General features: G+C 38.8%; 1 protein-coding gene across 1 annotated transcript in view; it reads left to right on the forward strand.

Annotated features, from left to right (window-relative positions):
- The first annotated feature begins 904 nt into the window (after positions 1-904).
- Positions 905-13,222, forward strand: part of LOC107589495 (protein furry homolog) — a 45,568-nt gene continuing 33,250 nt past the window's right edge. The window contains exons 1-7 of the mRNA XM_016277946.1: positions 905-1,110; positions 7,926-8,116; positions 9,777-9,830; positions 10,960-11,099; positions 11,957-12,047; positions 12,231-12,310; positions 12,497-12,577. Coding sequence (XP_016133432.1) covers positions 1,041-1,110; positions 7,926-8,116; positions 9,777-9,830; positions 10,960-11,099; positions 11,957-12,047; positions 12,231-12,310; positions 12,497-12,577 — 707 coding nt within the window. The 5' untranslated portion in view covers positions 905-1,040. The remainder of the gene's footprint in view (positions 1,111-7,925; positions 8,117-9,776; positions 9,831-10,959; positions 11,100-11,956; positions 12,048-12,230; positions 12,311-12,496; positions 12,578-13,222) is intronic.

Here is a 13,222-nt window from a genome sequence, read left to right on the forward strand (position 1 = left end):
ATCTGCTCCGGCGGTGAAACAATAGCGGATTGATGACAGCTCACTCAGGCCGGGTCTAAGGTAAGACACTAGTCCAGTCTGTGCCGAAACGCTACTGTCAATCAAACTATCTTCGGATGCCCATTTTCCACAAGTTGATCTGATTCTTTAGGGTCTTTATGAAAAGTCTGTAGCATATGTTGGTTAAAATTTCTCAATGGTAGTGTAAAAAACACAGAGCAAGCTCTTTTGTAGCATTTTCCTTTAAATGTTAATGAGCTCTGCTGACCCCGCCCCTCTTTTCCAAGCTGCTCTCTGAGGGACTGTTTACTTTAGCCGCATTCATGTGAAACTTGCTAATTAGCACATTATTAGGAAAGGCGATTTGCAAAGATTCAGTAAAAAACCTTATACTCACTTCTTCTGTAGGTGAAGCTGGATCACGAATGATTTGTGCGAAAATAGACACATTTATGTAGATGGGGGGCACATTAGAGACAAATGTAATCCACGAAATGAGAACATTGAGGTACAGTTTTTCTGTAGCAATCTGGGCTGCGTTTCTCAAAAGCATCGTAAGCCTACTGTAAGTTGATCGTAGATCCACTGGTGGCAATGGGTCTACGATGTACTTAGGTTTACGATGCTTTTGGGAAACACAGCCCTGGTCAGGGCAGTACTGCAGTAAACAAACAAACAAACAAACCCCTCCCCCTCCCTTTTTCTTGATGTCCTTCTCAGGGAGACTGGACAATACCAACAGCAGTTCACTCGCTCGCTCTCTCTTTCAGTCTCTCTGAGAGCCAATCCTCTTGATGCAGAGTGAGCGAGAGAGAAAGCGGCTGATGAGAGAGAGTGTGAGGCAGGGAGGGGGCAGGAAAGAGAGATGTAGAGAAGAGAGAGCAGTTGGTGCTCAGAGCTGACACAGGACACATAGCGAAAAACTGCTGCAGCGTATGGTGCTGTAAAGCAGCCTCTCTCTCTCTACATCACTCCACCAACTCTCTCTGCCTGGATTGTCATCTCTGTGTTGCTACAGAGACTAAGCCTGCTATCCAGCCATGGCCGGCCAGCAGGACTCAGGCTTTTTTGAGATCAGCATCAAGTCTCTGCTGAAATCCTGGGGCAGCAGTGAGTACGAACTCTGCACACACAAACACACGCACACAGTATTCTACCTCCACATGAGATGCCGCTGCATTTGTGTGCCGCGTTGTTTATGATCTGCTGAATCTATGCGTTTCGTCAGTTTTATATTCTTTAGTGCTAGTGACGAGATATAAACCCCAACGTTATCAGGAGACTTAAATGGTTCAGTTCACTCTGGGATGTTTATATCCTTCTGTTATTTCTGAGATTATTGACTTTGGTTATCCAATATTCACACTCGTAGAAGCACTCAGGATGTTACTTGTAAAGTGATGATGTTAAATGTGTGTGTGTGTCCTGTTCATTAGTGTTTGGCTGGAGAGGTTGCGTTATGTAATGACTGCAGACCAAAGAGGCTCGTGACATGATCAGGAGGATTTGTGCTGTTGTTTTTCATCACGTGCTGCGTTTGAGCACGTCAATACCTCTGTGTGAGTGTGTGCCGTGTCAAGGTTGTTCTATGTCATGGATGACATAGGGCGACAGTGACATCATGTGTTTCTGATGATGTATAAAAAGCATAATTTTACAAAGTTTGAGTGGAATATAGGGCGTGTTTTCTTTAAGTGTTATTGTTTTGCGTGAGGGACAAATGGAGAACCTTTGTGTACCTGAATTATTTCTTAAACTATTCTAGTTTAGATTAAAATGGTTGAAACAACTTTAACGTTAGTTCTATTCTGTTATTAAATTTATTTTATCGAGTAGTTGTTATGACCTTATGTAAAACTTTACTTAAAGAGTCTGACATTTCAGTTTGAATGTTAAATCAGAAGTGAATGGAGTTTGACATTGAAGGTTCTATATGATAAGGTGCTGGATCAAAAGGATTCATGCCACTGGGATGGGAAATGTTACATCACTGAGTTTAACCTGTATAAACCAGGTCTTAGCCTCACAAATGACCCCTTCAGATACATACAGTTTGACATGTTAAGTCACTGCTCTGTAGTGTGTGTGTGTGCGTGTGTGTTAGAGGGATCTCTACCTTGCACTGCCAGTAGAGGTAGAACTGTCAACTGAAGGTGATAAAGATGTGTTTTTCTTGTATAGAGGAGCTGTGTTGCTGTCCAGTGGCTGTTAATGTGTTCCCATGTGTTTTAGACATGCTGCTCGATCCCTGTGAAGTAGAACAGGTGGCCTGGTAACAGTCTGCTAACTCACTCAAGCAAATCCACTCAAATCTCTTTCCAGGCCCTCTGATCTCTTTTTCTGCATGCTGTCTTTCTCATTTTTTTTGTCTTGCATGCTCTCTTTCTCTATCAGTTTAATTTGCTGTAGATTGGTACGCTTTCCTGATGCCCTGTCTTTTTGTTAGAGTCACCTTTTTTATATAAGCTCAACCTGCTGTGAATTAGCTTGTGTACAAAGTGATTATCAAGATAAGATGGAGCAACAAGTAATCATGTTAAGATAAAGAAAAGTAGATGAATGGAGAAAGGGGTATTGTATGTTTATATTGATAAATAAGGTAGAGTTTGCTTGCTCTTTTTAACACACACTTAGACATGCTCATTATCGAGAGTGGTGCTCTAGTGCGATTACTGTATTATACTGTATTTCCGAGCAATCACTTGGACTGGATCTTGTAGTCATTATACAGATGATAGTGTGTCTGGACTTGCCTTGCACTGATTCATAATTATTGTGTATATGCTTAGCTGTAGTTTAGGGATAAATGTGTTCCTTTAGTTCAAATTGACCCTCCTTTGGTAACATATAAATGTCCTCATCTGAAAAGCAAACTTTTAATGAATAAATAATTTTTTATAATGCTTTTCGAAAAATGCAAAAGCTGTTATTTTAGTGTAAACATTCTTTAGACTTATAAATAATGAGTATATGGGTCTTTTGACAGAAAGATCCGGCTCACAAGAGCCATTCATTAGTTTTAAACTAGTTCCACTATATGTATTTTTGTGCATTTATGATGTCATAATATCCATCCAATTATTGTCATAATAAACATTTTCACTAGAAATTATATTATCATAATTGTTATTGTAACGTCATCACTGGATTTCATTGCAATTCACTTCCAGTGAAATATGATGCCAGGATAGTTGCTATGGCGCCATCACTGCACACACCAGTGAATCCAGTGGTATCCAGTGAAATGCAGTGATGAAGTGAAGTATGATATCAGATTAGCTCTTGTGACACCATCATTCTATTCCACTGGATTTCACTGGAGCGTGCAATGGTGGTTTCACAAAAGCCATTCTCATATCATATTTCACTGGATATCATAGGTATTATTAGGGATGGGTATCGTTAAGGTTTTAACGGTATTACTACTCTTACCGATACTGCTTATCGATTCGGTACTTTAACAGTATTCTTATCGGGACTTTTTGTTTTATATATATATATATATGACAAATTAAGAGCTGAATCAACAATGCTTTATATTCTGAAATGTAAAATAAATATTTAATGAAATGAATATAAAAAATCAATTTGTAAATGCACCAGTGTGCAGGCATTTTTTTTGTGTTTTATACATAAGATACAGTAAGATCATGAACAAAGAAACAAAGTAAAACAAACTGACAAATACAATAAAACAAATATACAAATGAAATGAAATAAACAGTGCTGTCATTTTTCCATGAAGTTCTACTAACATTACTGTTCAGGTAAGTAGTAGCCTACAAAAGTAATCTAAAAGTAATCAAATGTAAATGAACACTGCATAGTTTTCATTGTATGTATTGATAGATTAATGTTTATTAAAGCTATAACGTTATTCAGATTAAGAGCAGATTTGCATTTTGATGGCCCAAGCTCCAGTCTTAAGACAATATATTGATACATCGGATTTTCTTCCAACCGTTCTCCTCCGCTTAAGACATAAACTGTGTTTAAGTATACTCTCCAAGCCGGCCATTTTGACATTTTTTTGTGTGTATTTGATCGATTGGACATGCGCACACACATTTCAGCCTGAGGAACAGCGTCTCTTGTGCGGATTGTGCTTTCAACGTTTTATTATCAAACATGTCCCGCAATTTAGCAACAGTAAAGACGGCATCTTACAACAATCACCGATTTAGCTGATTCTGACGTTAAGTTTGGGTTTTAGGGCGGAACGAATGCGCACCGCCGTGAAGGGAAAGAAGTTGCGCAAGACGAAACGCAGCTAGTTTTTAATAGCTTTACCTCATGTCTTCTTTTGTATAATCCTTAGAAGCCAAAATCAAAATCAAAAAATAAAATTAGCTTAATAAAACAGCCACATGCCTAAAGTGTAAGCAGATGTTTGAATGTTTAGTTCTCTCTTCTATCATAATTAAACAGGGCTTTCATGTTGCGCGTGCTGAAGCTCCTCGGCGCGGGCGCGATCTCGCTTCTGAATTGCGAATAGCAAAAATGCATCATAGACAAATGTTTGAAAAATAGCTGGCAACTCTGGTGAGATAGAATTTGCAAGATAATGTAGATAATGTGCAATAATAAATGTATGTGTATTTTATTAATTTCTCCAGTACCGATAGCAGAACCGTTAACGTCAGAGCTTATCGATATGCCGGTCTTTCATAATTTAGCCCCGGGACCGATTAAATACCGGGTTTCGGTACTCATCCCTAGGTATTATATTATCAGAATGGCTGTTGTGACGTCATCACTGCGCACTCCACTGCATTTCAATGGATACCACTGGATTCAATGATGAAGTGAAATATGATATCAGAATAACTTGAGACGTCATCACTATATTTCATTGGATACCACTGGTTTCACTGGAATGTGCGGTGATGGTGTCACAAAAGCCATTCCAATATCATATTTCAATGGATATCATAGGTATTATTTAAACATTATATCAGAATGCTATTGTGACATCATCACTGCACTCCAGTGATCCAGTGTTATACATTGAAATGTAGTGATGATGTCACAACAGCCCTTCTGCTAATGTTTATATCATACCTATGATATTCAGTGAAATATAATATCAGAATCACTGGATTCACTGAAGTGTGCAGTGAAATCCAGTGAGGTGTCACAATAGTCATTAAGATAGCATATTTCACTGAGTGTGAATTCCAATTGAAATACACTGATGATATCATAAATACATCACAATGTCATAATGGGTATCATGATGTCACAATGCGTATTCATATAGGGCATTTTAATTCTTTCATAGAATGTAACGCTTTTATAGATTTAATTGAAATGTACAAATTCTATATGTGTACATGTTTTGAAGATTAATTGTGTGTACCCCCAGTAAAAAGAAATGAATGTGTTAGAAGAGTGTGTGTCAGTCCTGAGTTTAAATATAGCACCACTTAGTCCCTCCCACCCTCTCTCTCTTTCTCGCTCAATCTTTCACTCTCTCTCTCTTGGCTTTGCTTGAATTCCAGCTTGACCTTCTCCTCAGTTAGGGCTTGCTTTTATCAAAAGTCTACTAGGAGCTACACAGGAAGGCTGTGTTTCCTTGAACTTACGGTCTCTTACTCCTATAACTCCAAGAGCAAAGCCCTGCTATCCCAAGTTTGTGGCTGTTTGATAGGGCTGCCCAGCATGGTGCAGGTCTACAAAGACAGTGCGGGAAGACAGATTGGAAGTATGGAGCTCTGGTGGAGGTAGAGGGCTAGTTTTGTTTTGGATTACTGGAACTGACACGGCCACATCATGGAGCTTTCTCCCGTACGGTGGAGTCGGGCCAGCGTCATCAGCTTCATCAAGGGCCTTGGTAGGTGCCACATAAGTGAAAGGTCTGCGGGTGCGTGGGTATTGTTCATGTTCTCAGCGCTTGCTATAAGGAGGCTGTATTCTGTGGATTCCTGATAGTGTGTTTAAGGCTCATGAAGCGAGCAAACTATTTCACGATTCCTTTCCAGCAGCTCCCCTCCTCATTCAGTTTGAAATGCTCGGGCTCGACAGCAAATTCGGAGGTGTCAACTGACGTCCGCTGTTTGTCCATAAATAACGTCGTTGACGTTAATGTTATGTACAGATGACTGTCAAGCCAACCATATGTTGTAAATTCAAATTGATGATTAACAAATGTTCAATGTCTGTTTTGGTCTTGTTTGATAATACTCATCCAACAGCTTCTAAATATTCTGGTTTCCTTCTAGGTGGTTTGTCTCATGTCATTTAGCACAAGTACTAATCATTCCATTGTTCTACCCTTGACCTGAGCAGTGGTCCGGTCATGAACTCCTATTAACATGGCGTGAAGTTTAAACTGTGAGGTCTGCCAGAGGAATTTTAGTGCAGTGCATTTCTTCGTTGGAGCTTACTGAAAGAATTTCCAAACTATATCTGAACACCAGAATATTACAGAGACCGCAACCGCATGCAGTAGCAATGATTTGACAAACATCCACTACACTACTCACATATTCTTAAAAAAACTGAAAAGGTGTAGTTAACAATGAAGACCTAAGAAGTGTAATTGTGACTGTGTAGAGGAATGATCTGCTTTTGATGCTGCTTGAATGGGGGATTAAGCAGCAGTGCGTCACTGTTTTGACATGGATAGTTTTATATTAGCAAAAAATAGTTAATGAACAGTCCTTTAAGAGTTTTAATCTCTAACTGTTCATAAAAGCACTTATGCAATCATCATTTTGAGGTAATTGCCTCAATTTTAAACTACTGCACGTCTCTTTAAACTGCTCATATTGCTGTTAGGAATTTTTTTTTCCTATTCGTTTTGCAGCTTGTGACTTGTGAGGTTGCAGGGGTCTATTCTAAGAGGAGCACATGCTCGAAGCCCCTGCAGCCACATGACGTGGGCTCCCCCGGCCCCGGCCTGACTGCTGACCCCCCTCCCTCCTTTAGGAGCGATGACATGGTCATGCCAAAAATGAAAACACCAGCTGCTCCATCCCTGGCCCATGTGAGATGGTGCTCTCAAGGCATACTGTAGACTTAGGCCTCAACCCTAACATTGACTACGTTTACATGGACATCAGTAATCTAATTATTTACCTTATTCTAAATAAGCCAATATTATGATTATGGTGTTTACATGAGTTGCTTTTAGAATAATCCTTTCATGTTCCCGTTTTACATGTTATAGTACATAGTTCGATTAATGGCACACGTCATTACGACCCCTCCGGAATTTCACGTATAAACATATAGTTTGTCTTCGTGATGATGCCATGTACAGTTTTGGGTGCTTCATTTTTTATTTTATGAAAGCTTCAAGTGCAGTTAATTATTTGTACCTGCATACAGACGATGGCGGTGTTGAAGCTCTTTAATTTGCCGTCAAACAGTTGACCACTGCCGTGTGTGTATCCTGTTGCAAAATGCGGCGAAAAGTCCTACACAACAGTAATAATGTGATTAAGGTGTTTACATGTCTATACTGCACTTCAGTAATGCGACTAAAATAGGAATACTCCACGTGTCTTAATTCGATTTGTTTACTTCGAATATGACTTTAGCCGGATTAAAGTAATCAAAAAATCTCTGTTTACATGGTAGATTCTTAATCAGAGTATTGTCTTAATCGTGTTAAAATCGTATTATTGTTGTCCATGTAAACGTACTCATTGACAGCACCACTTTCAGTATTTCATATCTGTCAAAATATCAGTCATGTTTTTTAATTTGATAATCTGGCAAGTTGATTCCATCTCAAAGCATTTGATTGGCCAAGCACTTTTACTTCTGTGTGGGATCAGAAAATCACCCAAGTTGTATTCACTCGAGTCACTAGCACTACACAACATGTTGGCACTTGTCAGTGCACTGATTAGCGCAACAATTGAGCTACTAATAAGACCCATAATAAACTAATCCTGTTTTTTTTTGTGCGTTCCCAGCATCCCCCATAGGAAAGCGCCCCCTCCCCCAAGTGAACAGCGCTCCGGGCGAGAGGAAAGGTCCTGTTGCCACCATGCCGATTACCGTGGACCCAGAGAGCAAACCGGGCGAGTATGTCCTCAAAAGCCTGTTCGCCAACTTCACCACCCTGTCTGAACGCAAAATACGCATCATCATGGCAGAACCACTGGTAAGAGACCCTTTTTTTTGTTTGATGTCAGACATTTTTCAGGCAAGACAAAGTCAAACATCTCTTGGGATCTAATTTTCCAAAGCATTTACATGCAGATCATCTGAGACACAAGACCCCAAATGCAAGTAAATAAAGTCTAGCCCTAGAGAGATATGTAACAGCCATGGCATACAAGTTATTAATGACTGTGCTTTGGCTTTCATTAGTAATTGCTTTAGTTGGCAGGCATCGAATGTTAATACTTCACAATATATCTTCAAACTGCACTACTAGCCGTGAGATACTGCGTATGTTTTTGCTGCAGTGGCTCAGGTTGCCTGGTCTCTCTGTATCACTGTAATTCCATTATGCTGGAGTGCAGATTTAAGTGGACAGGAATGAGTTTCGTCTGCTTGGTATGTTCAAGCCAAAAAGCTCACATACCAAACAGGAAGCAGTCAAAGCTCTCAACACACCCATTTAAGTAATATCTCTGTGCATAGACATGCTGTGCCTGGACAGTGTGTGCTTTAAGTTAATGAATCAATTTCACATTCGTGACTTTGTCATCGCAGTTGAGGTGCTGAGTTTTGTCAAGTGCATTTTCAAGTCAACAGCCAGTAATGTACAGTTCACAATTTATAGATCACAGCAGTAACTTCACATCAGATTAAAAGATCAACCATAATAGAATCATTACCTTTAGAAACAGATTACAGCCATGACCTAGACATCTATATTCAACCTGTTTGTAGAATCTCAGCTCTCCTTTGACCATGTCCACCCTTGTTAACCTGAAAGTGTGTGTGTGTGTGTCCACAAGAGTGACTATGTGTTATGGGGTTAATCACTTGATTTGACATTCAGACCCAACCCCAGTTAAGTTGTTCACTTGGCTTCAAGGGCTTCTTTCCCACACCTGCATATTAAAGCTGTGGCATCTTTAGATTAAATTCAGAGGATTACAGTTGTTTTAGTGCTAAGAATGAGTATGAGAGTCTTCGCTGACCTCTTTCAATCATTGATAATGCTCACGTGAGCTATAGGCACACCAAGACAAGCTTTTTTGCATTTGTTACACAGATTTTGGAGCGACAACATGGAATAAAGTGGTCAACAATTCTGAGATTACTACAGTTTTATTGGCAGCTGAAAGCTGAATTAAAATTAGCCTCTAAAGTTAACTCTTTCTCTGCCAGCATTTTTTTTTTTTTTAAGTTGCCAGTCACTGGCATAATTTTTGATCATTTTCACAAAAAATTTCTTGGCCCCCAGAATATTTTTCTGTATGAATGTGTCAAAAGAAAGTATAGAGCCTCTGCTTTTTTATGAACACTTGAATGTTAATATGTTTCATTAAAAAAGCAACGTTTAAAGCATTATTTTTATATGCATTATACGCATTATTTTTATATGCATCTGCTTACGTTTGCTGTCTCTTGTTTTTGCTGATTCTTCACTTGTGTTTTGATCTGGAGATTCTGTACTTATTCAGAAGATTTTTAATAGCGCCCGCTATCAAATAACAGTGAGAACACGGAAAGCCAAATTATTCAGTCAATGGCGATTGTATTATATGTTATTTCAAGTTCATTCATTACAAAAGAAAAATTGTTTTCCAGCTGGGAATCTGCAGCCAATTATCTACGACTCTTAAGTTCTTTTTGATGTTCTGCAGGAAAAGCCCCTCACCAAGTCTCTACAAAGAGGAGAAGACCCACAGTTTGATCAGGTGAGATCAAGTGACATTTTCCATATCCTTCCTGACTTTTAAGACTTTTATCCTGCCTGATACACACTCACAATTAAACAATAAGGGCTGTAGATATGTTTTTGTTTTCTTTCCACCAAAAATTGATAGCTCTGGAAATGATAAAGTAACGTTGAAAACGAATAAATGATCTGCTGCCATACCATCCAACTTTTCTTGCCATTCTCTATTGGTAGATTTTTAGTCATCATCAGTCAGACCCTAAGAATAGCATTCCTGTAGTTGGTGCAATGCTGTCCCGACTTTACCCCTCTGTACTGAATTCTTAAGCAGTCTGAACGTGTGTGTGTGCATGAACATCTCGCAGTGGTTGGGGGAATACCAGGCCGTCTCTGCCCAGACACCCCTCCCTTCCTCTATTTGGTTTAGCTCAGCCTGTATGACTGTCTCCACTCCCTGGATCTAAATTCTGTCTGTTTTCTGTTGACCCGAATACCACCCATAATAACATTTCATTTATGCTGCATCTCAATTTGCCTAGTTAAGCTACAGTATGCCCTAAAAGTATGTATTCATTTTCTGGAGAAAAAGTACATATTTCTGAGTGTGCAGCAGAAGAATTGACATGTTTTGGGACATACTACTGAATCCTTCTGTAAAGCGCAATGGGTGGTGGGCAATATTAGCCACAGGTTACTTTCTTTAGATCTTTTGGGATAATCATTTCAACATACTATGATTTATAACACACTAATTCTTATTTTAAATACTATTTAGGGTATAGATATTGTATACTATATATAATACAAATTGAAATGTAGCATTACAGTCTTTTATATGGCGCATTCAAGCAATGTTGGCCATACCGTACTACCCACTGTTTTTTTTAATTAAGCGCTATGCACAACATGTAAATTGTCTGCATGCATAAATTACCCAGATGACTTCCGTTGTTAAAATATGGATGCTGCATACGGTTTCACATACTATTTTTATAAAATAGGTATACAGTATGTACTGTACAGTAAGCAGTATGCTAATATTCAATTTCGTGCATAGAGTTAATTCCCTTTGCATTTTGTGCAGTACAATTAGTGCTGTGACAGTTGATGAACAGTTTCCTGAAGTCGCTTCCAATGTTTCCCCACAGCTGATCAGCACTATGAGCTCTCTTGCTGAGTATTGTCTTCCCTCCATCCTGCGGACGCTATTTGACTGGTATAAAAGACAGAACGGCTTGGAAGACGAGTCCCATGAGTACCGCCCACGTGCAAACACCAAGTCCAAAAAGTGAGTCTTCACCAAGATTTAAAGTCACTGAAGTTACAAATCTTCACCAAGATTATTAAAGTTACATTAACGTTTCTGAACTATTTTTAAAACTGTAAAATTTGTAAACTCTTATATTGGGTATGGTGAAATGTTTGGCCAGTTTGAACCCTGTCTATAGAGTATACTTGAGATAAAAATAGAGCACACAAAATAAGGTATCTGCTCTTTAAGTCAGTTTAATCTGATTTAATGTCTTTTGCATAAGCGTGCTAATAGGATCCTGTATATTTGTGTGTTTATGTACAGTATGTGTGATCTAGTGTGGATGGAAGCATGTGATTGAAGCCTGTCATCTGGAAGCCTTGCCTTCATCTTATGAAATACAATCTCTACTGCAGTGCACTGCACAGCAGCTCATCTGACATTAGGCCAGTAATAGCTAAAGGGCTGTTATGATTGGCTGTTTTTGAATAGATGCACTAACAAGATTAGTATCGTCTGGTGGATTTTTTTCCTGTGGACATTTCTATGGAAGCCTACTTTCATAATAATGTTTTTTAATAGTGTATTTTAGAAATGGGTCACTTAAAACATTTTCTTAGCCTAAATTATTTGCCACATATTAATGGTAAAGGCAAGGTAGAAATTCCTCAGCAGTGATATGCAATCTCATGTCCGCAGACCGTAATCAAATATCGCTATTGGCAGTTAGGTTTGGTTACATCAGTGCTTCAGAATCAAATACAGGCCATAGAGGATTTCAGAAGCTCTCATGGCACAAACCCCGGAAGCATATTTATGTTATTGACTTAAGCAAGCAGTGATTGTTTATCAAAATGGGATTTATTCAGTTTCTTGTTCCCTCTCTCTTTCAGTGATGAACAGCAGAAAGATTATCTGATGGAAAGAAGGGATTTAGCAATAGACTTCATATTCTCACTTGTGCTTATTGAGGTTTTAAAACAGGTAATAATAATTATTATTTCAATTTTGATTTAATAATTTATGTTTTATTTTATTGTACTTATTTAATATAAAGTAATAAATAAATATATTAATTAATGAAATTCATTCTTTAATTATATTCTATTATTTAATTTATGTTAATTTATGTATTTTTACTATTCCTTTTTCTGGCTTTCTTTGTAGATCCCTCTCCACCCTCTTCTGGATGGCCTCATTCAGGAAGTCATTAACCTGGCCTTCAAACACTTTAAGTACAAAGAGGGGTAACGATCCATTCAAGTTATTTCCTCCATCCACCATAATCCATAATTTTCCTGCATGTGTTTGCATGAGTAAATCTGCCTATTAAGCATTTTACATTATTTAAATTTTCCCTCAGTCGAGTGTACTCACTGCAAATGTAAGTGCTGTTTAGCCAGTAAAAATGATGGTCTTTCTCTGTCCTGCAGGTACCTTGGGCCCAACACAACCAACATGCACATAGTGGCTGATCTGTATGCAGAGGTTGTCGGTGTCGTGGCCCAGTCCAGGTAAATTATGAAGCAGTAAAATCAGAACATATTTAGAGTTTAATATACAGTTATGTGGAGTAAGATTTTGGACCAGTTAAACCATTTTCGCTTGATGTTGTGTTGGGCCACCACTGTAAAATCTAGATCCTAAACCAAAACTACATGCGTTTGCTTTAAAATTCCCACCTCACCTCGAAATGGATGGCTCCATGATTCCTCTTGAAGCCAGCGACCTGGTTTCAAGCTCAAAATTATGGTGGCATTCTTCTTCCTGTGACAGAGTGTCTAGTGTTAGATGAAACACTAATGGGAGCCCATTACCCTGACAGACGAGACATCTCGTCATGTTCACAGGGAGCTTCATCAGTGTCACAAAGATGGAGCTTCTCCCTATCAGAGTGAGAGCACCAGTACTGACAGTAATGGCCTCTTTCCATATTTAATAGTGTGAAAAATGTACTTGTGGCTGAACTAATAATAAGGAAGTCTTCAAATTCTGGAGTCTACATATGTTTGTTGAAGTCGAACGACATGTTAGGTATGCATGGGTCTGTTCTTCTCCCCAATGCAGTACATGATAAATGGCATAATTCAGTCAAACAGTGTGTACAGTGCAAATACACATGGTTGCTTTATTTCTCTGAGTGGGAAAGTAGCCAGTTG

The sequence above is a fragment of the Sinocyclocheilus grahami genome, unplaced genomic scaffold (genome assembly GCF_001515645.1).
Source record: "Sinocyclocheilus grahami isolate Dianchi unplaced genomic scaffold, SAMN03320097.WGS_v1.1 scaffold7.1, whole genome shotgun sequence".
In the NCBI taxonomy this organism is placed as follows: Eukaryota; Metazoa; Chordata; class Actinopteri; order Cypriniformes; family Cyprinidae; genus Sinocyclocheilus; species Sinocyclocheilus grahami.